The 26,534-nt window shown below is 36.7% G+C and overlaps 1 protein-coding gene across 1 annotated transcript in view; it reads left to right on the forward strand.

Moving 5' to 3' along the window:
• The window catches only part of ANKRD33B (ankyrin repeat domain 33B), a 123,916-nt gene that overhangs the window by 58,421 nt on the left and 38,961 nt on the right, over nt 1-26,534 (forward strand). Inside the window, exon 2 of the mRNA XM_069077152.1 lies at nt 18,705-18,834. Coding sequence (XP_068933253.1) covers nt 18,705-18,834 — 130 coding nt within the window. The remainder of the gene's footprint in view (nt 1-18,704; nt 18,835-26,534) is intronic.

Here is a 26,534-nt window from a genome sequence, read left to right on the forward strand (position 1 = left end):
TGTGTGTGTGTGTGTGTGTGTGTGTGTGTGTGTGTGTGTGTGTGTGTTAAACAGGAATGAGTTATATTTTGTCAAGATCGTCTATTGAAACAATTATATTTTTTTCTGTTTTTGTTATTGATAATGGTCGGTTATATTTTCCTAATACTGAACCAGCCCTACATTTCTGTTATAAATCCATCTTAGTCATAGTATATGATATTTGTGATTTATTGTTATAATCTCCTTAATATTTTATTTAAAATTTTCGTGTCAATATTCAGTAGGGAATCTACTCCATAATTTTCTTTCGTTGCCTTGACTTTCCCTGTTTGAGGCATCAAGATCATATTTGTCATAAAAGGAATTTGATAGGATTCCTTTACCTATTTTTTTTTTCATTTTATTATATTGTAATTATTTTTTCTTTAAATGTTTGGTAGAATTTGGTTGTAAATCCAGCTATTCCTGAGGATTTTTTCTTAGGGAGCTCATTTATGGCTTATTCAATTTCTTTTTTTTTCTAAGATAGAATTATTTAAGTGTTCTATTTCATATTCTGTTAATCTGGGCAATTTATGTTTTTGCAAATACTCATCCACTTCATTTAGAGTGTCAGTTTTATTGGTATATAGTTGGGCAAGTCCTTTGTACTTGTTTGAGTAATACAGCTGAGTTTCAAATATATTTTACATAGTTATCTGGGGGGAATAATAACTTACATTTATAGTTTTAGAAAGTTTGCAAAGTATTTTATATATACAATCTCACTTGTCCCTCAAAACCCTGTGAAATTGGTATTATTATTAATCCCATTTTACATCTGAGGTAACTGAGTCTCAGAAAGTTTAAAGACTTATTAATTGCAGTATTTGAGGCAGGATTCAAACATCAATAGGTCTTCTGGACTTTCAAATTCAGCATCCTATTCTGTTTCACTGCTTGATAGTAGAACATGATCTCACTGATATTTGTCTACTAGTTATTGGTGCTGTCTTGTCAACCTTACTATTATTGTTAATGTAAAACTTGATTTAATTTCACTAATGAGTCAAACATTTGGAACAGTTGGTTTGGAAATAGAATTTCCCCAGACAAAATCTTTGTAGATTTGTAGTTTGTAGAGAGTTTAGACCTGAGTGTGTTAATTCTTTGGGCTATTCTTTGCCACTAAAGAATTTTATCAACCAGACAGACTGTTTTTATTTCCAAAGCATTTATTATTTTCCTGTCTCTCATAATTTCCCTTTTATTAAAAACTGAAGTCAGAAGGTCTGAGGGAAAAAGACAGAACAAATTATTAGATAGTTTCAGTATTTTAGAGAAGTATGAAAAATTTTTTTTCTTTTTCTTTTCAAATATAGCAAATAGCCACAGATTTGGTCAGGACAGATGACAGTGACCTTATGTGAAATTGATGATAAGAACAAAGTTAAGCATGTAAAAATGGCATCATTGCTTAACAGTAAGAAAGGTGAAGCTTGAAGAAAGCACATGGGTACAGAAAAATGATCAGGCAACATTTCTAATTTTGTCTCATAATTCATCATCCAAACTGTGAAACTTTTTCCCTAAGAAGCTTCATCATGAATTGTGTTTAAATATATATGTAAACATTTTCTGTTTTGTTCTAAACCTTTCAGGGGGTCAGTGAGGTAAAAACTAATTTCATAGTAATACTAAGACATTATTTTCTTATTAAAACAATTCTTCCTTTTTTAACTACATATCTGTGTGGATCTGAATTTTCTTTATTTTCTTCTACCAGTGAGTCAATGTCAACAAACATTGTCAAGCACTTGGTATTTGTCAGGGACTCTGATAAAGCTTTGGGGATTGTTGTTTGTCCCTTCATTCTAGAAGAGGACCATGGCATCAGGAAGGTTTTGCTACAACTTGCAAGTGAATTGGATTTAAGTGAGGGCCAGCTGTGCAAAGTCACCAGCTTCACTTTGTCTTCTGGAGCCATTTGGGTCCAATGATAAACTATAGATCAGGGTGACTGGAGATGGCGCTGGATGCAGTGGGAGACCATGGCCTTTTAAAGTTAAGGTCATACTAAAAAGATAAGACAGTTCCTGCCCTCAAGGAGCTTTCAGTCTAATAGTGGAAAAATACTACACAAAAGGAAGCTGAAGAGGGCGGTAAAGAAAGGTGGGGGAGGGTTGATGATAAAGTTCAAACTAGTTGAAACTGTGAGAATGTAAAGATGACTAGCCTGGAAACCTCCTTAAATGGAGGTTCTTGGAGGAGTTCTAGCCTCTGTATTTCCAAAGAGAGGATAAAGAGGTTACTTGGGAAGTGAGTACCAAAGCTGATCTTGCAAGATGGATGAGGTTGCTAATGATGAGGCTTCTGGAAACATGGGGTAGGAGTATTTGAAAGCATTATGGAGGAGTCCAAACAACAGATTGGTTTATTGCAGAAGCAGAACAAAAAATTCAACTCTCTTCTCTTATGCCAGACATTAAAAAGATGTATAAAATAACATTATTTTTTTTGTTTTGGAGAATAGTTATTTTTAATGAAAAGGTTATTTATGTTAACATGTAATGGGACTTATTTTGAATGAATAGATAGTTTAAAATTTATCTGTTTTAATTTCTAATATTGTAAATATTGATAGGTATAATATCTAAACTTCTTTAAGGTCCTTAATTTTTAAGAGGGTAAAAGGGTGTTGAGACCAAAAGGTTTGAGAAACAGTTAAGTTTATTCATGGAATTTGTTCATATATAAATGGGAAAAATAAAATATTTTAAATAGTTTTACTCTAGTTGGTGCTATGTAATGTAGTAGTACAGATCACATTTGATTTTTTTTATTTATACAAAAAGATTGTAGCAGTGTTTTGACTTTTTAAAATAATGATCACTTTTGTAAAATCAGTCTGTTCCACAGAATAAACAGTGGTTTAAAAATCTCCCAGTAGACTGTTTATTTAGGTTGAATTGACTGGACAACTCATTCAGCATGGTTGAAAGAATGTTTCATGTTTACAGAGCTTATATAATTTTTAGGGGGAGGATTCTTAGTTATAAGAAACAGGCAACTAAGTAATGTTTTGCCTACTTCTTTTTGTTTACCCAACTGCTAGTTCCATGTTTTGTTCAAATATATTCTTTTTTTCTTGACTGAATCTAATACAAAGATAAGATACATATTGACATGCATTGTGCATTCAGTTTGTTTTCTAATGGAATGTCATTTTTTTCTTTAGCTTAATAATAGGTTTGGTTTTTAAAATCCTGAAGGAAATTGTACATGTGAATATTTTTCTTAATTCTGTTTTATCTTATGGGTGTATTAATCTCTCTTGTTTACCATCAGAATAAACTTAGACTTGAAAGAAGTTCTGTTTGTTATATAACCCAACACTTTTTTTTTAGTGCTTAGATTTTCTAAAAAATATGCAGTTCCTCAGTCTAATTTAATGCGGCAAAAATAAGCCATTTCCTACTCCCTTTAGTCAAGTGTACACAGTGATCATAAAGGATGAAGAAAATACACTAACTTGTTACAAAAAATCTTTTACATTGTCCAGTCCTTTCAAATAAACAATCTGAAGAATGGTAGTCTTTTTTGTTGTTTTGGATGAACTAATAGGTAGGGCATATATTTGTTAATAGATTGCCTTTCGTTTGAGAACTGTTTGTTCATTCTTTTGACCACCTCTTTGTTTGGGAAATGGCTTTTGGTATTATGTATCTCTGCTAATTGTCTACATATCTTGGATACCAAACCCTTATCAAAGAAATTTGATAGACTTTTTTTCTCCCATTTGACTAAGCTTCCTTTCTTATCCTAGATGCATTACTTCTCTCTGTGTGGAAGCTTTCTAGTTTTAGGTAATCAAAATGATTACATCAAGTACTTTCTGTGATTTGCCCTGGGTGCAGTTTTAGTTAGTTTTGGCTCTGAGAATTCACACTTATTTGACTAGACAAGAGAAGCAGATAAAGATCTTTCTTCTTACTCCATTATTAGCATTGATAATGTTGTTATTTGAGGGTGTCTCCCACATGCCTTGAATAACTGTTGTGTAGAATATTTACAGATGATATTGACAGTGAGGTTCTAGTTTCCATTTTTTGGTACTGATATCTTAAATCCTCTGTCCCCTAAGCCATTTACTTTTTCTTATCTTTCCTAACTCCCCTACACCAGCTGCCTGACTGTCACAATTTTGCTGTGGCTCTGGGAAATGCTATTAATTATTTTTCATTTTATGCCATCTCAAGTTGATGACTATGGGTAATGGGATAAAATTAAATGAAGGAAAGGTTGAACATGTTTAAACTTGAAATGTTCTTCCATCCATGAATTATTTTCCTGGGGAATGAACTGAAAATATAATCATTGAGTCATTGAAAAATCTGAATGCATAAAAGCCCTTGAATATACTAGAGGGAATATGGTTTATTAGCAAAAGGGACAGATTGAGTTTTATTTTTTTATGAGGTTTTTCTTAACCACTTGTAATATTATTCTCTCTCTGGAAATGAGGGTAGGAAGAAAGGCAGTCATCCTTTATAGACTCCATTCAGCAGTATATTTAAAAATAGATTTGTTTTGGTATCTTTTGCTTTGACATCACTTAAATTTTCCCTGTATCTTTTTCCCTTCCCTCTTCTTCCTCCTACTTTCCCAGAAAGCCATCCCTTAGAAGAATTTTTTTGAAAAGAAAAAAAAAAACAAGAGGAAGAGAAAAAACCCCCCAGCAAATTTAAGAAATTTGATTTTATATACATTGTTCCACACTTGTGTCCCCCCCCCCCTTTGTAAAAGGTTTCATATTTCTTACTTTGAATCAGTTCTTGTAATTCTATGCCTCTTTGTATTCATCATGTTTGTTGTGGAGTAACTAATATTTATTAATCTCTTGTTATCCTTTGTTCTGGAGGTACAAAGGAATGTTATTGAGAGAGAAATAGGTAAATTTTAAGAGTTGGGGTGGTAGGTTCAAGAATGGTAAGGATCAAACACAATTCTGATGTCATAAACCTCAGTGAACAGAAGAATTGGGGCACCCTCAGCAGGAATAGGGAAGTTTGGTAGAGGATGGAAGGTAATGAATTGTTTTGGACATACTGAATTTGTTTCCAAGGAATCTAGATATAACTGTGTACAAGCAGTTGGTGATGTGATAGAGATTAGGGCTAGCTATATAGGGGTTCCCAAGATCTGTTAAGATTTAATAGTTTGAAACCTGACTTTTGCAACCCTTGGTACAGAGTTGAAAGTCATATGTTGAGAAATGACAAACCCATGGGAGCTAATGAGATCACTGAAAAAAGAGTTATAAAGTGAAAAGAGAAGACATAAAACAGAGTTGTAGTGATCCATACATCAAGGGGAACAAGATATGTATGATCCTTCAGCAAAGGAGCCTGAAGAGGTATGGTCAGACTGATAGTACAGGAAAACCAGGAGAAAACAGGCTCATGAAGTCATTTGAGAAAAGAACATCTAGGAGGGAGGGGGTGATCAGTAATGTTAAACCTCCTGACTCACTGATCAACAGCTAGTTAAGCCCTTACTATGTGCTCATTATTGGTCTGAGAATTGGGGACACAAAAGAAAAGCCAAACAGTTTCTGCCCTTAAAGAACATGCAACATACAACATTCAAATGACTGTACAAATAAGATATATGTTAGATAAACTTGAGATAGCCTCAGAAGATGGGATTTAACTGAAGCCTAGGGAGGCAAGAAACAGAAATGAATAGAGGGGACATTCCAGGAGTGGGAAATGGCCAACAAAAATGCCCCACAATTGGATAGTGGAGCGTCTTGTGCAAGGAACAGCAAGGCAGTTATTGTCATTGGATTGCACAGTATGTATGATGGGTTGTAAGGGGTAGTTTGATTGGTAAGGTATTCTGTTATTAAGCATTTAAAATATAAATAATGTATCTAAGTAATTCAGATCAAGAACACAATGTTGAAGATAGAGTAATAGTATTTAAAAGAAGTTTTGGTGACAGGCATGGAGTCTGAAAATAGGTGAAGAAAAAAAGTTAGTTCTGTTTTCCTGAAAAAGGCTTAGTCTGTGAGCACCCAGTCATTCATATAATTGAATGAATCAGGACAAAAAGTGTTTTTTCTTTTTTCCTTACCGATTGTTCATGAAAGGAATGAAGGGTAACCCAATAAATGGGGGGGTTTAATATGGGTCCTAATTCAGTATGGATGACTTTAGGTTTAGAAAATAGTGGTCTTAAGGAAGTTTTCAAGATCCTAAGGCAGCCCTGAGGTAGTAGTTGTGAATGACTTAGAACAGGACAAGACCTTGCAGGGAGTGATTATTAGTCTCCCTTCACAGGTTTTGTTTTTGCAATTTTCTGCAAAATCATTTTCTGCAGTTTGGCTCAGAGTTCCAGGTTTCATCATCTTGTCCCAGATGCAAGGATAGATCATTTGTATGTTCTAGATTTTGATTGAAGTCAACCAGTTAAGAATAGTGAGAGGGAAAAGAAGGAAGATGTGAATTTTAATCTCTACATTTTCATCTTTAGGGTTGGAATTTAGGGGAAAAATCTTATTTATTCATTTATTTGAAGAAATGTTATGGAAAAAATTAGAATTTTCTCTTTATCCTCAGAGGGTAAGAATTGGAAAAAATGGTATATTTTAGCTTACTATAAGGAAAAAACTTATACTAGCTATAGCTGTTGAAAAGTGGAATAGTTTGTTTTAAAAGATAGTGAACTTTCTATCTCTAGTGGGAGAAAAGGCTTAGATAACTACTTCTCATGGGTGTTGTAGAGAAAATTTCTATGCATCCCCAGCTTAGACCAGATGACTTCTCAGATCTTTTCCAACTCTGGGATTCTCTGAGGGCATTTGTGATAGTGCCAATTTCACTAAAGGGCAAAATTATATTAATGACTTACCAAGACTGGTCCTTTTTTGTTGAATAGAAAGAGATGGAAGAATATTTTCATTGTCCTTTAACTTTCAAATGCTTGGTTTATTTATGGTTACTTATTCTGATATTCATAACTACATATAGACATAGATGATACACCATCCTAAAGTTTGGGGCCTAAAGATAGATGATACCCTCTAAGGTGCTGCATGTCAGAGTGGACCCTGCCAAAGTCAAGAAAATCTAAATATCAGGAAGAACAGTCTCTGGAAAATGTAATACTGATAGGTATAAAAATCAAAGCAGTTTTGGAGGCCAAGCCAGACTGAACTCTGGGCCTTGGCATCCTCAAAATAACATAGAGAGAATTTCCTCAGATTTGATGCCTCTAGGCTTACTCTTTTTATACGTGTAACCTCAGTTCAAGCAGATCTCATCTGTTTGAATGATCAACCTCATGGCCTCTTGAGTTGGGGGTGTTTTTTTGTTTTTGTTTTTGGCACATGCATGAGATAGCTTTTTATGATGTTGCAGTATCCCTTTTGGAAACCAGAGGATACTTAGCCTTGCTATCCTTCCTTTCTCCACAGATTTAGAATTGCAGCTGTACTAAGTGATTTGGTTTAACCTTTGTTGACTGGGTCTGGGATTAATTTAATCTGGAGGATAATAACAATATCTAACATTTATATAGTGCTTACTATGCACCAGGCACTTTACTAAGCGTTTTACAAATATTTCATTTGCTGCTCTCAACAATCCTGAGGAAACTGAGGATGAAATGAACTACTACTCAAAATATTAAAACATAAAATCTGTGGTCTGTAGCTTAGGAGTCTGTGTTCCTCCTGGTCCCTGCTATTTCAGTTCATTCCTCTTCTTACTCTCCCCACTTCCATGGATTTGGTGTTGCCATATTGTGGTCACAAAGTTTATTCTGCCTTGTGTTAAGTGAAAGGAAATAGAATAAGCACTCACTCTTATACAGAGTTTACCTCCAGCCATCTGTAGGATCCTTGGTGGGATTGCTGACCCCCAAGACTCAAGGAAAAGAGTAAGAGAAAGAGATGTTTCTACCCACCTTTTGGATTACAGACTGTAGATAAAAGAAATTGGATGAGGAAGGGGAAACTGATAGAAATATCTTTTTTTCCAGCTCACTTGTCCTAGTGGGGTTTACAGTAACTGACAGTCATGGACAGCTCAAGATCTTCTGTCCTTAAAACTCTGTTCTCCATTTTCTTTAGGATCTGTCTGTCCCTCAGCAGTGGTTTCAAGGGGGTGGGGAAGGGAAGTTGAAGAAGGTTAGGAAAGACCTCTTGTTAGGAGGTAGTGGTAGAATTTAAGGTGAAAATCAAGATTCTGAGAGAACTGAGGAAGGATCTCTTGAGTCATAAGATAGAGAGCTAGAAAGGACCTTCGAGTTATAGTCCAACCCCTTATGTTATAGATGAAGACATTGAAGTCCAAAGAGGTTAATTATTGGAAGTCATGAAGAAATGGAATTTAAACCCGCGTCCTCTGATTCCAAACCCAATGTTTTTCTCACAGAATTATATTCCCTTCCAAAGTATAACCTGGCAAAATTTTGCAACTTTTCTAGGGAAGGAGGGGAAAAGTCAAAGCAGTCTAATTATTGGGCTAGTAGGGTACTTTGGCATTATGTTACAGTTATTTTGAAAAATTGACCTTAGAACTGGCCTGTAGAATGAACTTTGGAAAGGGTAATGAGTTTGTTTCCAGCCTTATCTTTGCTGCTGTATGTTTAAATGTAGGCAAGTCTCTTAATTTTTCTGGGCTTCGGGTTTCTACTCTGAAAAATGACAAGATTAAAAGGGAAACAATTAACTGGAAAAATACTCTTTGTAGCAGTTTTCTCTGATAAAACTGTCACTTTCAAGATATATACGGAAATGATTCAAATTTACAAGAATAAGTACCCCACTCCCCAATTGGTCATAAGATATGAACAGGTACTTTTTAAATCTATCAAGTTACTATTAATTAGAGAAATGCAAATTAAAGCAATTTTGAGGTTCTTCCTCATTCATATTGGCAAATATGACTACAAAGGAAAATAAGTGTTAGAGAGGGCTGTTGGTGGGGGAAGCATTGATAACACTGTTGGTGGACCAGTGAATGAATACAGTCATTATGGAAAACAATTTGAAATTATACACAAAACATTACCAAGTATGTCCTTTTATCCAGCTATACCATTGCAGATATATACCCAAAAGAGAGCAAAGAAATAGGAAAATGAAAAATACTTATGGTAGCATTTTTGGTGCTGGCAAAAAAAAAAAACCATCTAGAAATTGAAGGAATACTCATCAGTTGAAGAATGGCTTAATAAATTGTGGTATATAAATGTAATGGAGTGCTATGGTGCTGTAAGAAATGAGGAAATAGGGGCATCTAGGTGGTACAGTAAATAGAGTACTGGCCCTGGAGTTAGGAGGATCTGAGTTCAAATTTGGCCTCAGACACCTAACACTTACTAGCCTTATGACCTTGGGCAAGTCACTTAACCCCAATTGCCCTGCCTTCCCCGCTACAAAAAGCCAAAAAAAGAAAAAGACATGAGGAAATAGATTTCAAAGAGACATGAAAAAGCTTACATGAACTTATGCAGAGTGAAAGGATAAGAATCAAAAGAATTTATACTATAATATCAGTATAAAAATGAATAATTTTGATGAATTGTAAAGATTGACGAAGAATGGAATGAGCAGAAGCAAGCAAACAATTTATACAGTAACAAACAGCATTGTAAAGATAAACAACTTTGAATGCTGTAAAAATTATGATTGATACAATGACCAGAAGAGTGATGAAACATGCTATCCATGTCCTGACAGAGAGGTGATGGATTCTGGGTATAGAATGGGTACCCATGTTTTTATATACAGCCAGTGAAGGAATTTGTTTTGCTTGACTATGCATGTTTGTTTAAAGGAATTTTGGGTCCCCTCCTCTTTTTCCAATGGAGGGAGAGAAAATAGATTTTTGTTAATTACAAAGAAATTGTGTTTTAAAATAGAGAGGCTGGGGAGTGTGACAGATGTATGCACTTTCAGAATAGGCCACTGTCTTTTTTTGCTTAATTATTTTATTTTGTTACAGAAAAACACATAGTAATTTGGTAATGTCTTTAAAACAAAACATACCAATGAACTTTAAAATGAAAACAATAAAAAGATGACAAGCTTGGATTAATAATCTCCAGGATTCCTTTTAGCTCTTCAAAGCTATTTTTGTCTTTATGATCCTAATTTCTCTGAATCTTGCCCTGTTGCTTTTTCATCATGAAATTATGACAGAAGAAAGCAATTTGGCTTTAAAGTAATAAATATTATGTCATTCCATTTGAAATGCAGAAAAAAATTTTGAAGTTGTGTATTTAAAAGTAAATCACTTTCTGGCAAACCATCAATTGCAACAATCAAAATGTGTTACAAAGCATAAATATTTTAATAGAAATAAATCTACATTTCCCAAGGGAAGTATTCAAAGATGTAATGTGATATTTGTTCCCTTGAATTCAGACTTTGACTGAATTTATATTTTATCTGGTAGAGATTCCCTCTTAAGACTTTTAAGCTTTGGGTTGTTCCATGGAGGGATTTTTTTTTTTTGTTTTCTTATTTCCTAGTTTATTAATTTAATACAAAACAACTTAAGACTATATCTTTTGATCTTTGTGCGTAGTCTGTCTGAGATCTTATGTTTCTATTCAGCATCTGCATGTATGTTATTGCATATTTTATCACATTAATGTTGTTATATTACTGGTTGTAACATTAATTCTTGGAGAGGAGAGTGTGATGTGAAAAATTTGTGTAATCATTATTTACGTTTTTCTCTAGCCACTCTAACTAGAGAACTGACCTTTATATAGCCTTGCTTTGCAATGAATGCTTTTCTTCCCCTTATCTGATATATTGGAGGAAAATTAAGAGACAACTGGGGGATGACTTCATAAATTTTTGTATGAGCAAATAAAAAGTAAAATTCCATTCACAGACATGTATACATGTGCTTATACTATCAAATGTATTGTTAGAAATTGCAGTTTACTCTGTAGAATTTTGCTGCCCTTTAAAGTTTGCCTTGAAGAAATCAGACCTTTTAAAAATCTAAGAGTGCTCTTTCAGCCTTCTAGTATAATTAAATGCTGCTTATAAGTGAATAAATAAATTACCTCACTGTGGTTCTAGTTATAAAAGAGTGATCTGGTATCTCTTTAATGAACATCATAGATCGTTTGTTTTGTTTTTTTTTAAATGCCTTAGAGATGTTTGAAGCTCAAAAGCAAATTATTCCCTTGAGATTGTTGACCTAAACGAATAATTTTGTATTCTTTGCTTCTGACCTAATCAATGATCCTAAATTTAAATGAATCTCAAGTGACTGGGGAACATTTCTCACACCGGAGTCTAGTTTAGGTTTACCCAATTCACAAATCTGAATAACTTAAGGCATATAAATGTACTTATTTGTGGAGTAGTGAATCATTAAAAACTTTCACTCTAAGCCTTATTTTGTGAATATGGCTCTAATTTTTTTTCTTTCTAAATTATCAAAGAATTTTATATTTAAGGGGTATTTAAGATCTAATTATAAGAATTCCTTCCAAAACATCCTTGAAATATGTTCATCTTAGCAAGGCAACAAGCATTTGTTAAGTGTTTACTCGGTTCCATGAACTGTGCCTGTGAGCTCTGGGTTACAAATACAAGCAAAAAAGAAAGATAGTCCCTGACCTAAAAGAGTTTACACAGAAAAGGGAGCTGAAAAGCTGGAGAGGTAGGTGTTGAGTAGGACCATCATTTCCCTCTTTCTTGACACTTTACCAATCTTAATTCAGCTTAAGATGGCGTTAGCTTTTCTGGGCTACTCCAGGGCATTATGTCAAATCATGTTAAATTTTCAGTCAGTTCAAAAACCCACATCTTTTTCACATGAACGGCTACAGATCTATACCTCCCTAATCTTATACAAGTGAAGTTGATTTACCAAAAATACCCCCCCAAAAAAACTCTGAAAAATCCCCAGTATTGGATTCATTGCTATACTTGAGCCTTTTCAGATAATGATTCTGTCATCCAATATGTTTGCTATACCTTTTAGCCTTGAGTAATTGAGTACTCTAATTGAGTACTTCCAAAAATGGGGAAATCAATATGTCCAGAGGTAGCCCATTCATTTCTGATCAGGTGTAATTCTTAGAAATTTTTTACTCCTATTGAGCTCTTATCTGTCTTTCCGTAAATGACACCCATTGTTTCAGGCAGAATAATTCTAGCTCCTCTTTCATGATACAGCGCTTCAAAAAGTTAAAGGCTGCTAACATCACTTCCCTAATTTTTCTTCCAGATAATTTTTCCTTCAATCTATCTTACAGGATAGTTTTGATCCCACCCCTCATTAATATTAACTTTTTGGGGTATGTTTCAAGCTTTTCAATATCTTTCCTAAAATATGGCAGAACTAACCAAAGAACTCCAGATGTAGTCTGACCTAACAAGGATATTGTAATACTACAGCCTCATTCTTCTGGAAACTATAGCATTAATTCAGGATAGACCCTAATAGAATGCATCTAGAGTTAGGTTCTTAAACCAAAAATCAGCAACCTCTTTAGCCCTAAACACCAATAGAGGTTTTAACTCAATGGCCATTAACTACTAGTGTCAATCAGGTTGTGATTTTCACTATTGGAGTGAAAATTAAGAAAGGTCATCAAGTTACAGAGTTGTAGGAATTGTGTTTAGTCCATAGGGATACGTATTGGGTTTCAGTGATACTATACTTCAGTGATACTTGGGAAGCATCATGCCATGACACAGAGTTGGAATTCCAAAATGCAACTGTGGTAGCATTAATGTTTCTTTTTTTTGTGTGTGAAAAGCCTTCCATCCTATTTCCCTAGGTGTTGCAGGGATTGAAATGTTCTATACCAGTAGTTTTTCAGATAAAGTTGACCCTTTCATTTTTAATTTGATTGAACATTTTTTTTCAAATGCTTTATTAACTTCTGATTTACATCATTCGTTTCTGCCAGATTTTGAGTTACAAATTTTCTCCCCCTTTTTCCCCTACTCACCTCCCCCAAACAGAGGCCCCACAGGATATCCCCTCCTCTAATCTGCTCTCTCCCATATCTTCTCCCATACCCCCTTCCTCCCATACCCCCTTTGACTTTTCCAGTAGGGCATGGTGGATCTCTGTGCCCCAGTGCCTGTATATCTTATTTCCCAATTACATGTAAAATAGTATTAATAATAGTGTATATATATATATATATATATATATTTAAACATTTGATTTTAAAACTTTGAATTCCAGATTCATTCCCTTCCTCCCTTGTCACCCACCCTTACTGAGAAGATAAGCAATTCAGTGTAGGTTGTACATGTGTAGCTATGTAAAACATTACCATAGTAGATATATTGTAGAAGACTGACTATATTTCCTTCCCTCCTATCCCACCTCCCACTTGTTCTATTCTCTACTTTGATCTTGTCCCTTTTCAAAAGTGGGTGCTTCCAACTTCCCTCCCCCCCAGCCTGCCCTCTCTTCCATCATCCCCCCTCTCATCCTCTTCCTCCCACTCTCCTGTAGGGTGAGATACCCTATTTAGTGTGTACGTCATTCCCTCCCTGAGCCAAATTCAATGAGAATAAGGTTGACCCATTCCCTTTTGCCTTCCGGTTCTTCCCCTCCATTCAACAAACATTTATTAAACACCTACTGTGAAAGTGCTGGACATGCAGCTAAGAAAAAAAGACAGTCCATGCCTTCAAGGAGCTTACAATCTAATGAGGGAAGACAGTACATAAGAAGCTAAAAGTGGAAAGAGGAGTGGCAGGCTACCAGGGTTACCTGGAATCAGGAGCATGCTATTCCCAGCATTCAAAACTAAACAGAGTTGCTAATGGTGAAGGGAGAGTTTACTTGGAAAGTTCTGATAAAGTTCAGAGCCCTCTCTAAAAAGGAGTTGACTGTCCCACCCTCCAACCCTCCAGTCACAGGGGAGAGGCAGCTGAGAAAGTTGAGTATCAAAAACTGAGTCAGCAGTGATTATAGTTTTCAGGTCATCAGGACACATTTTTCTTGTAGCTTAACTGTTCCAGAAATTCTAACATGTATTATTACATGTTCTTGTCTTCTTAAATGGAGTATAAGAAACACGATTCTATTTTATTTTCACAATTCAATATCTTTATCAAGATTAATTCAGATCTGCTTTTTTAGATTTTCTTTCTTTTCTTTTTGTTCTGAAGCTTCTACTTTTGTCAGAATGCCCACTTCTGGTTGCTGCTTCTATTCCATTGTGATCTGAGAAACCAGAAAACCACATTTTTAAAGAATTAGCTTTGTAGCACTGTATTGGTGGCTAACTTTAGGACTGTGTTCTAGAGTTCAAATTGTTAGTCTGTCCCTAAGGCATATCTGCATGTATAACTATAGAGGATCCTTACACTTCCAAATCAGTTATTACTGACTCTTCTATTATAGATCATTTTAGTAATTAATAAATTATTTTTTAAATAATTAAACATTAATTTTAGAATTTAATAGTTTAAATTTAATAATAAATTAATAATAAAAATTTAATTATTTTTAAAAATATAGGACACCTATACTAGAGGTGGTTTATTGGATAGAGTGCCAGTCCTGAAGTAAGGAAGTAAGGAAGACACCTTCCTGAGTTCAAATCTGGCCTCAGACATGAGGTGTGAGACTCTGGGCAAGTCACTTAACCCTGTTTGTCTCAGTTTTCTCACCTCCAAAATGAGCTAGAGAAGGAAATGGCAAATCATTTCATTATCTTTGCCAGGAAAATCCCAAATGGGGTCATGAAGAATAGGACATGCCTGAAACAATGGAACAACAAATATATATATTGCATATATTATATAACGTATACATATATGTATATATGAAAGGTACTTGTGACTTCATATGCCCATCTGAAGCAGCAGCTATAAAGTATCAGTGTTTTGATCAGTCCTTTATTGTTGCTTAACAAAGTTATTTTTTGGGAGGCAGTATGATGGTTCAGTGGAAAGATAATTGACTCTGGAACCAGAAGACATGGATTTACAGCTTGCCTTAGTTAACTTCCCTGGTCCTTAGTTCCTTCATTTGTCAAATGAAGGAGTTGACCTAGAAGAGGACCCTTCTGACTTTAGATCTATGATGAGATGATTTATTTGGCCTTTCCACATTCTTCCCACTATTAGTATCCCCCTGAAATCACTTTGGATTTACTTACATGCATGTTATTTCCCCTGATGGGAATAAGCTACTTGAGAGCAGGGATGGTCTTTTTTTTCCTTTTTCTTCTGTATATTTCCAGAGTCTAAACAGTACCTGGAAATTAGTAGGCACTTACTATATGTCTGCTTGACAACAAAGAACACTATTAAGCTAGGTGGGGGGTGATCTGGGCTTATACCCTGGCCTCCCTATGTAGAATAGTCTCATGCTTATCACATAAAGCACTTACAGCAAAGTCAGTAAGAGCTATAGGTCACCCAGTCCCCTTTGGCATCCTACATGGTGTGTTTTATGAATGAATGGTCTCTCTTGGACCAGTGGCAGCTATGACTTCTCAATCCCTTGTTTCAACTCGACCCATTTTCCACTCCTTTGGCAAGGAAAGTTCACTATTCATTCCTCTTATCTATTATGTTTTTTTCTGAGTATGATACTGTTAGGTTCTGAGTGTGGTTTAATGAATAAAAGACATAGCTGTTCCCATAAAACTTTTCCCATAAAATTTTCAGCTTTTATTTATGACTCTAGCTTCTGATTAATAATTTATGGAAATGCCTATATTTATTCTGTGGAGTCAAGGAAGCACACACAGCCACAACTTTCCACAAATTTCTTGTGGAAGAAGGATCATAACAACTAGCTGCCTAAAAATAACCTTGTTCCTTTTGGTTTTGGTATGCTTTGTGGGATTCATCACTTTAGCAGGTGTAGAGTTAGTTTCACTTTCTCATTTGGCTAAGGAGTGTTCCAGAGTCTTTCCATTTATCCAACAACTTTGCTGTTTTTTCCAGTGACTGCCTTTGTTCTGTGTCATATGCCCTTTTTGTCTCCCTTGTTAGGCTATAAATGCCTTATAGCTAATGGTTATTTGTATCCTCTATACAAAGCAACAGTGCCTGGCACATAGTAGATAACTTGATAAATCCTTTTTGATTAATTATTGATTTTGTTTAATACTTATTTCTCAAGTCCTGTTCTAGATGAACAAAGAATACCCTTAAAAAAACCAATCATTAAACATTAAGTGCCTGCAGCGTGCCAGGCACTGTGATAAGTGCTAGGTATGCAAAAAAAAAAAAGAGAGAGACAAAAGAAAGTCCCTGCCCTCAGCGAGTTTACAATCTTAGCAGGGAAGATTGCTTGCAAACACATATATACAAAGCAAGCTATATGCAAGATAAATAGAAAATAATTAACAGAGAGAAGGTATTGGAATTAAGGGCTTGGTGAAGAATTCTATTACAAGATGGTATTTTGGGTGGAACTTAAAGGAAGCCAGGGAGGTAGGTCCATAGGCAGATCAGATGAGGGGAGGATGTTCTAGGCATAGGAAACAGTCAGCCAGAATGCTGAGAGCTGAGGGATAGAGTGGAACAGCCAGGAGTCCAGTGTCACTGGATCAGAGAATATATGGTGGGGGGAGTAAGGTGTAAGAAAATTGCATAGGTCAGGGGGGCCTAGGGTATGAAGGACTTTAAATGCTAAATAAAACATTTTGTTCTGTTTTGATGCTGGAGGCCATAAGGAGCCACTTGAGTTTTATTGAATAGGGGGAATAACATGTTATTGTATCTGGACTTTAGGAAAATCAGTTTAGTGACTGAATGATGGATTGACAGGAGGAGAGACTGAAGGTAGGCAGACTCACCAGCAGAGTATTTCAGTAGTCCAGGTGTGAGGTGATAAGGGCCAGCATTAGAGTGGTGGAAGTGGAGACAAATGGAAGAGAGGGAATAGCTCATTTGTGAAATTGACAGGCACCGTAACTCACTAGATATATGGAATAAGAGAGAGTGAGGAGTTCAGAATGACTTCCTGGTTGTGAACCCGAGGGACTGGGAGAATGAAATTTGCCCTCTACAGTAATAGGGAAGGTAGGAGGTGAAGGGAGGATTTAGGGAGAAAGAAAATGAGTTCCATTTTGTGCTCAGGGAATTTAAGATCTCTACTGGACATCCAGTCTGAGATGTCTGCAAGGCAGTTAGAGATATAAGATTTGACTTCAGCAGAGATTTTGGGGCAGGATCTGTAGATTTGAGAATCATCAGCATAGGGATGATAATTAAATATATGAAAGCTGATGAAATCACCAAGTGAAGTAGTATAGAGGGAGAGGAGAAGAGGCCCCAGGACGGAAACCAGATGAACACCCACAGTTACAGGGTGATCTAGGAAAGGAGAACTGGAAGGGGCTGGCCTGCCTTTCCATCTCCATCTCAAGAAGCTTACATACATATGTAAAATCACAGACTTTGGGAGGGTGCTTTTGTAGTTGGAGAAATCCAATAAAAGCTTTTATCTGAGGTGGTGGGACTTTGACTGAACTTTGAAGGGATCTAGGCATTCTGAATGACCATAGGTAAGGGGGTGGGGAGAGTGCTTCCTGACAATGAGGGACCCTTGCACAGGCATGGAGGAGGAAGGAGTAAGATGGAATGTTATATTCAAGGAAGAATAGGTTTGGTTGGAATGTAGTGAATGTAAAGGGAGACTGGGCAAAAGTTAATAAGCCTAGAAAGGTAGACTGGAGACAGATAGTGAAGGGCTGTAAATGCCAAATGAGTATTTCTATTTTATACTAGAGGTGTTTGAGAGCTATTAGAGATTCTTGAACAGACTTGAGCAAACAGTATTTTTAAAATTTCTGTTTAAGATTCACTTCCCCACTGAATAGGCCTAAGGAACTATTAGCTCCAAATCAAATTCATTTTGACTAAAACACTTTTCCCTGACAGAATATGCTTATCTATATATTGCATGTCCTCAGAATTTTTGTGGTAAGGAGATATTCTACTTAATTTATTTAAAGTTATTCTACTTAGCTTACTTAAATTACTTATAACTTAACCAAAGGCTTGCTCTATTGGGCAGAGGTGCAAAGGAGAATTATTGACAGGGAAATAGATAATTGTTATAGTGGGAGGTTAGGAAATCATGGTGGCTGGGAATTTTTTCCAGAAAGAGATGGGCATATTGCTTGCTACTAGTAAGTATTTCAAGCAAAATGGTTTCTGATGACACCACTTTTTTGTTGTTGTTGTTGTTGTTGTTGTTGTTGAAAATATTAGTGGGAAATGATTGCTAGCATATGCTGGTTCCTGCTAGCATTCAGAAGTTTGAAGGTTCTTCAAGCAAACTTCTGGCATTTTACATATTTAACGTTAGAGAAAAATCTCCTTACCTCATCTTTTCCAGAGTCCTGAGGCTGCCTACGATAACCTTTTCCTTTCTGTCTCTCTCTCTCTCTCTTTTTTTTTTTTTTTTGGTCATAATGGTCCAGAGACTTAAGTATTATCAGACTTGTTGGGAACCTTGCTGTATCTATTTGTATTTTTTACATGACTTTTATACATATTTCATTTTCTGTTCTCTATAGTGATCTTACCTAATCTGCAAGTTTATATGACTGAGACTAAATCTTCAGCATGTTACTGGTTTCTGTATCGCCATGATTTTTAGAGCGTTTGGAGGGTATAGTTAATGGGGGAGAGAGAATAATGTTGATGTAAAACAATTATGAAGAATCTGCCACCTCTGACCCAATTCTGTCTTTTTAATTTATAGACTGGCCTTATTGTTGCCTGCTACCAAGGTTTTGTGGATATTGTAGTAGCCTTAGCAGAGTGCCCTCATATCGATGTAAACTGGCAGGACAACGAGGGGAATACAGCATTAATTACGGCTGCACAGGCAGGTAAGGCTTTGCTTTTCATTTCATTATTATGGGTAATATCTAACTGGAAATTCTAGGTACTGTGGCATGGTAGAGAGAGTACTAGACTTTAAAATGGGAAGGCCTTGCTTCAAATCCCATCTTATTTTTTTAAAGTTTTATATAAATTTTATTTATATAATATTACATAATATTATTATATAATGTTATTATTATTCTGCTATTCTTTAAATTTTTTAAATTTTATGTATTTTTTTCCCTACCCACCACCCCAAAACAGTGATCCCACTGAATATCCCCTCCCCCAATCTGCTCTCTCCCATATCTTACCCCATCCCCCCTCCAACTTTTCAGTAGGGCAGGATGGATCTCTATGCCCCAGTGCCTATATATTTCATTTCCCAGTTACATGTAAAATGATAATAATAATAATAATGATAATAATATGTATATACATTTTTAGGTATATGTATATATTAATAATAATAATATGTAACATTTGATTTTAAAACTTTGGATTCCAGATTCTTTCCCTTCCTCCTTTGTCACCCACCTTCACTGGGAAAATAAGCAATTCAATATAGGTTGTATATGTGTAACTATGCATAACATTTCCATACTGGATATATTGTGAAAGACTGACTATATTTCTCTCTGTCCTATCCCACCCCCCACTTGTTCTATTCTCCACTTTGATCCTGTCCCTTTTCAAAAGTGGGTGCTTCCAACTTCCCCCCCGAACCTGCCCTCCCTTCCATTATCCCCCTTCTCTTCCCCTTCCCCTCTACTCTCCTGTAGGGTGAGATAACCTATTTAGTGTGTATGTCATTCCCTTTCTAAGCCAAATTCAATGATAGTAAGGTTGACTCATTCCCTTTTAGTTTCCTGTTCTTCCCCTCCATTGTAACAGTTATCCCTTGCCTCTTCTATATGCAGTAATTTACCCCATTCTGTCTCTCCCCATCTCCTCTCATTATATTCCTCTCTCACCTCTTAATTTCACTTTTTAAGTATTATCCGTTCCCATTAAATTGGTCCTGTGCCCTCTATCTATGTATACCTGTATACATATATACACACACTGACATATATATTCATACTCCCATATACCCTCCTGTATAGACATATATATGTATGTATAAATATACATATATATATGACTCATTCCCTTTTGTGTTCCTGTTCTTCCCCTCCATTGTAACAATTTCCTCTTGCCTCTTCTATATGAGATAGTTTACCCCATTATGTCTCTCCCCATCTCCTCTCTTTATATTCCTCTCTCACCTCTTAATTTCACCTTTTAAGTATCATCCCTTCCTATTCAGTTGGTCCTGTGCCATCTATGTATACCTGCACACATATATACACACACTCACACATGTATTCATACACCCATATACCCTCCTATATAGACATATATACGTATGTATACATATATATACATTTCTATTCCTTTCAACTATTCTTATACTGAGAAAAGTTTCGTAAGTTACAATTATCGTTTTTCCATGTAGGAATATAAGTAGTTTAACTTTGATAAGTTCTTTATGATTTCTTTTCCCTGTTTACCTTCTCATGCTTCTCTTGCTTCTTGTATCTGAATGTCAGATTTTCTATTCAACTCTGGTTTTTTCATCAAGAATGCTTGAAAGTCCTCTGTTCCACTGAATTGACCATATTTTCCCCTGAAACATGATACTCAGTTTTGCTGGGTAAGTGATTCTTGGTTTTAATCCCAGCTCCTTTGACCTCCAGAATATCATTCCAAGCCCTTTAGTCCTCAGTGTAGAAGCTTCCAGATCCTGTGTTATCCTGATTGTGTTTCCACAATATTCAAATTGTTTCTTCCTGGCTGCTTGGAATATTTTCTCCTTCATCTGGGAACTCTGGAACCTGCCTATAATATTCCTAGGAGTTTTCTTTTTGAGATCTTTTTCAGGAGGTGATTGGTGGATTCTTTTTTTTTTTTTTTGCATTTATCTTTTTTTTATTAATTCTTTAATTTATTAATTTGTTTGTTTCCTTTTAATTTACAGGATTCAATTCCACAATTCCTTGAATTTCACATTTTGTCCCCCTCCCTCCCTTCCCCCCCATGGCGTCTTATAATCAAGTATAGGATCTGTAGATACTTTCACATTATACAATGGTCAGGTTATAAGGATGGATTGTACCAGCTGGGATGAAAAATTATATAGAGGACATAAAATCAAATAAGAGAACAAAAAAGATCAGGTATTTTGCTTCCACCTGGATATAAATTTAGTTCTTTCTAGTTCTTTCTCTGGAGAATTCTTTCAACCTCTATTTTGTCCTCTGGTTCTAAAACATCAGGGCAATCTTCCTTGAGAAGTTCTTGAAGGATGATTTCTAGGTTCTTTTTTTGATCATGGCTTTCAGGTATCCCAGTAATTTTTAAATAATCTCTCCTGTATCTGTTTTCCAGGTCAGTGGTTTTCCCAGTGAGATATTTCACATTGCCTTCTATTTTTTTCATTTGTTTGGATCTGATCAATAGTATCTTGATTTCTCATAAAGTCACTAGCTTCCATTTGCTCCAATTGAATTCTGAAGGAATTGTTCTCTTCAGTGAGGTTTTGAGATTCTTTTTCCATCTGGCAAATTCGACTTTTTAAGGCATTCCTCTCCTCATTGCCTTTTTGAGCCTCTTTTGCCATCTGAGTTAGTCTATTTTTTATGGTGTTGTTTTCTTCAGTCAGGTTGTTGACTTATTTCATAATTGTCTTGCATCATTCTCATTTCTCTTCCCAGTTTTTCCTCCACTTCTCTTATTTGGTTTTCAAAATCCTTCTTAAAGTCCTCTATGACCTGTAACCAGCTTGTATTTTTCTTAGAAGCTTGTGTAAAATTGGATTGCTCTGTTTGCTTTGCTTCCTCATGTTGCCATTTAATTACTTGACTTTTGAGCCTTTTGCCACAGTAGAACTCTGCTACCAGACAAAGGAGCTTCATACCAAACGCTGGTGTTTTCACAGCTGCTAGAGCTATTAGTTGGGTGCACTCTCTGAAGCCTCCACATGCTCTGGCAAACTCTTCATGCACCCCAGGACCTCCACCATAGACAGCAATGCAGATTCAAGCAGGTTAAAGGAAGAGCGATTACCCCTCAGACTGGTTACTTGGTCCCCCTACAATCTGCAGACCAGGAACTCTGAAGCAGCCACGTGGCTGGAGCTGCAGGGCCTTGGAGCCTCAGCTGCTTCGCGCTCCAGGGTCAAAGGCCTGATCACACTCCCGAATCCCCAGGTCCCAAAGTTCACACTGCACCGAACTTTCATTTTGTCCTTATCATCTATGGGTTGATAATTTTGGAAACTGCCACAGCTGCTGGTGATCTGAAGTCCCTCCAGCTAAAACCTCAGGCTTGCGCAGGGCTGGGCTTGGCTCCCAGAGTGCTGATCTGGCTGCTTCCTGCCGGCCTTTCAGGCTGTCCTCAGTGGGAGGTTAGCTTCTCTGTGTCATTTTATCGGTTCTGTAGCTTCAAAGTTTGTCTGGAGCCATTTTTTACATGAATTGGAGGAGGTAGAAGCTGGAGCTGTATGGAAATCCTGTTTCTGCTCCCAAATCCCATCTCTTGACATAAGTTTTGGTACCATGAACCTTGTTTCCTCACCTGTAAAATGGGAAGAATAATAAATGATACTATTTCACAGAATTGTTCCAAGGTTCAAAGACAATAATGAATGTAGAGCTGCTTCTGCTTGTAGTGTGTGCATTTAATCCATGCGATGAGGGGAGGCTGAGAATGATGCATCACTTGAGTTAGGAAACTCTGGATACAGTTGATCTAAAACTAGTAAGGTATCTTTTGCAGTAAGTCTAGCACCAATATAGTGGGCCCTTAGTATGTTGAATGGGGAGGAGCCAGGCTGTCTAAGATGAGTAAATCATCCCAGATTGGACACAGAATAGGTCAAAGTTTCCCTGTTGATCCTGGAGTAAGGTTGGGCTCAAGTATCTGCTGGACTTCCTGCCTTAGGCAAGATAGGGAGGACCCAGGTATAGCAGCAAGCACCCTAGCGTGCCCAGGATGGCTGCTAGCACAGGTTCTTAGATCTGCTTTTCTAAAGGAAAGCAACTCAAAATTGGTTAACAATGTTACTTTAATCAATCAAACATATATCATTTTCCTAGTGCAAGGGAAAAAGTCAGCACTCTGAACTTCAGAGAATACAAACAGAAGTTACAACCGAAAATAACACATTTCAGCTGACAGGGCTTCCAGCTGTCTGACCATTACATCCATACCTAGTTAGTTACCAGAGAGGGAAGCACCAACATCTGGGTTTTCAAAGCTGGGGGGCTTAATGACTGCTTAGAGTCTCATGTGGCCAAATCACACAACTCTTCCCAATGAGAGCCCCAAAGAAAAACCTCACATCAGGATATATATAGCCTTCTCCTGGGTCAGAGAATGTCACAGCCCTCTAGACTCACTGCCCAATCACAAAGTAGCAAGGTATGGGCATTCCTGAAAAACAAGCCTCCCACATGTGACCACATTCAGCCTATTAGGGGGGCAGAGTATATCAGCAGAGTTACTTAAGCCTATCAAGGGGCCAAGGGCTAGGGAAGATCTTCAGATTCCTATAGCCATTACACCAGGCCAACATGACTAATTCATGTAAAGCACTTTGTAAACCTTCAGCTCTTTAATCCTCTGCTGTGGCTAAGGCTTACACTCATTAAGTTTAGACTTTTACCTGTTTGCTCAAAATACTTAAAACACTTGAAGAATTTGTTTAGAGTTGTCTTCAGAGTCAGTTTGTAGGTTATAAAGGAAACATCAGTCATTGCTTTGTGTCTGTATTGCAGGACAGGACTGACAAAAGCCCTAATATTTTCCATTTGTGATTGGAATAAAATGAGCCACTTCTAGCCCATTGAACAATTTACAAAAATGATTTACTTAGCCATGGCAGGGGAAGGATATTTAGCAAGGACGCCATGATTCAGGTGCAGACAGCTCCTCTCTCTGAGTTTTTGCCCAGGACAAACATCATAGAGGAATTTGTGCTCTTCCTGGTTTTTCTCTTAGAGATCAAGGGGTGATGTTAGCAGCCTTTCCTTCCCTGGTTAAGTAAATCTCAAAAATATTTTCAGTAACTTAAAAAAAAATTTGTTCATTTTTCACATACAACATTCAGTTCCACAAGCTTTTGAGTTCCAAATTTTCTCCGCTTGCCTCCCTACTCTCCTCCCCAAGACCGCATTCAATCTGATATAGGCTCTTCATATACATTCACATTAAACATATTTTCACATTAGTCATATTGCAAAGAATTATAACCAATGGAATGAATCACAAGAAAGAAGAAACAAAACAAAAAAGAGAGAGAGCAAATAGTATGCTTTGATTTGCATTCAGACTCCACAGTTCTTTCTCTGGATGTAGATAGAATTTTCCATCATGAGCTTTTTGGAGTTGTCTTAGAACCTTGCATTACTGAGAAGAGCCAAGTCTATAAAAGTTAAGTCATCATACAGTGTAGCTGTAACTGTGTACAATTTTCTCCTGGTTCTGCTCCCCTCACTCAGCATCAGTTCATGTAAGTCTTTCCAGGTTATTATGAAATCCATCTGATCCTCATTTCTTATAGCATAGTACTTTTGTATTCCATTACATTCATGTATCACAATTTGTTCAGCCATTACCTAATTGATGGGCATCCCCTCAATTTCCAGTTCTTGACCACCACAAAAAGAGCTGCTATAAATATTTTTTACATGTGGGTTCTTTTTCCATTTGTATGATCTCTTTGGTATACAGCCCTAGAAGTGCTATTGCAGGGCCAAAAGGTATGCACATTTTTATAGCTCTTTGGCCATATTAGTGTTCCTATTATCCCACATCTTCTCCAGCATTTATAATTTTTCTCTTTTGTCATGTTAGCCAATCTGACAGGTGTGATGTGGTACCTAAGAGTTGTTCTGATATGCATTTCTCATATGTAGTCAATAGTGACATTTTTCTTGTATGACTGTAGATAGCTTTACTTTCTTTCTCTGAAAACTGCCTGTTCATGTCCTTTGACTATCAGTTGGAGAATGACTTGTATTCTTATATTCAGTAACTTTTAAGGAAAAAGAACTAGCCCAATATACTGGGGTGCTGGTAGATATCCCTATTACCTTATCCCACTCTTTTTGTAGACTTTTAGAGGTCTTCTAGAGCAGTGGTGTCAAACTCAATTAGAAGCTGATCCCTGCAGGCCACATACTGACTTAGAAAATCACAAATTAACATTATGTTGTATTTTTGTTTTTGTTCAACTTTTCCCCATTCCTCTTTAATCTGGTTTCCAAGTCTTCGGAGTTTTGCTGGGAGTTTGAAACCTCTGTTTAGGGGACCTTATACCACTTCAATGGATTTAGGACTGTTATTAGACCACCCTGATCTTGGGGATACTAGAAGCCTAGCAAAGGCATCAATGAAAGAAGAGAAACTAAGCCATGAAGATAGCTAAAGCAAACCAAAAGACAATAAGCCAAGTAATTGCAGCCTGAGAGAGAGACAGAATATGGGAGAGTGAAGATCAGCAGACCCAGAATCTACTTCCCTATTCTACAGTCCCATGATACTGGTCTTCTTGCTGTTTCTTGAATAGTACATGACAGTTCTCAGTTTGAGTATTTTCTTTTTTTTTTTTTTTGGCAGGAGGTGGGAACAATTGGGGTTAAGTGACTTGACCAAGGTCACAAGGCTAGTTTTTTTGTTAAGTGTCTGAGGATGGATTTAAACTCAGGTCCTCCTGACTCCAGGGCCAGGGCTCTATTTGCTGCACCACCTAGCCGCCCCTCCGTTTGAGTGTTTTCACAGGATGTCCCCTATGCTTGGTGCATTCTCCCTTCTCATCTACTCCTCCTGATTTCTCTGGCTTTCTTCAAGTCTTCAAGGAAGGCATGGAAGCTGACCTTTGGGCGTTTAAGACAAGACAAACTGCACAGACAACCATAGAAATCCTCATAGGAAGTTGGAAATTTAGAACTCACAACATCACGGCCATATAGATAGATATGTCCTGTTACAGACTGGTCTTCTCTCTGTCTCTCATACTCAACACTCTTTTTTTTTTTTTTAAAGCAATTGGGGTTAAGTAACTTGCTCAAGGTTACAAGACCAGTTATTTCTGGGTGTGGTGCTAAGTATCGGAGCCCAAATTCGATACCCAGGTCATCCTGACACTGGGGCCGGTGCTCTTACTCACTGCGCCCCCTGGCCACCCCCATACTCAACACTCTTGAGTCACAGACTTCCACTACAGAACCAATGATGGCATAGTTTGCAAAATCACTTGCAACCCCTGCTTCTGTTTCTCATTTGAACTGTAAAAGGAAGGATGGCTCTCTTGAGGTTGATGTGTACTCCTAGGTTTGTTCTCTGGCTCTGGAGTTCATTGTGATCATACCCTGTTCTCAGTTCTGGGTCAGCTGTGACTGCCCTGCATTTCAGTTATTTTAGTTGCTGCTGGTTAAATGGTTTGAGGAAGTTCTAATGTAGCTCATTTTTGCCCTCTTTTCATTGGAAGCAGATTGTTTTTCATTTAACTTTTAAATAATGCAAAAATGGACACTATTCAATATGAACAAGTGATTTTTGCTCTGATTTATTTTATTTTATTTTTTAATATTTAATCTCACTGAACCTGCTCATTAGCTATCATGTTAACTAGTGAATAGGCTATACCAAATAGCACTTA

This window comes from Petaurus breviceps, unplaced genomic scaffold (genome assembly GCF_028583685.1).
Source record: "Petaurus breviceps papuanus isolate PSGF00001 unplaced genomic scaffold, PetGlider_PUasm1.0 151, whole genome shotgun sequence".
Lineage (NCBI taxonomy): Eukaryota > Metazoa > Chordata > Mammalia > Diprotodontia > Petauridae > Petaurus > Petaurus breviceps.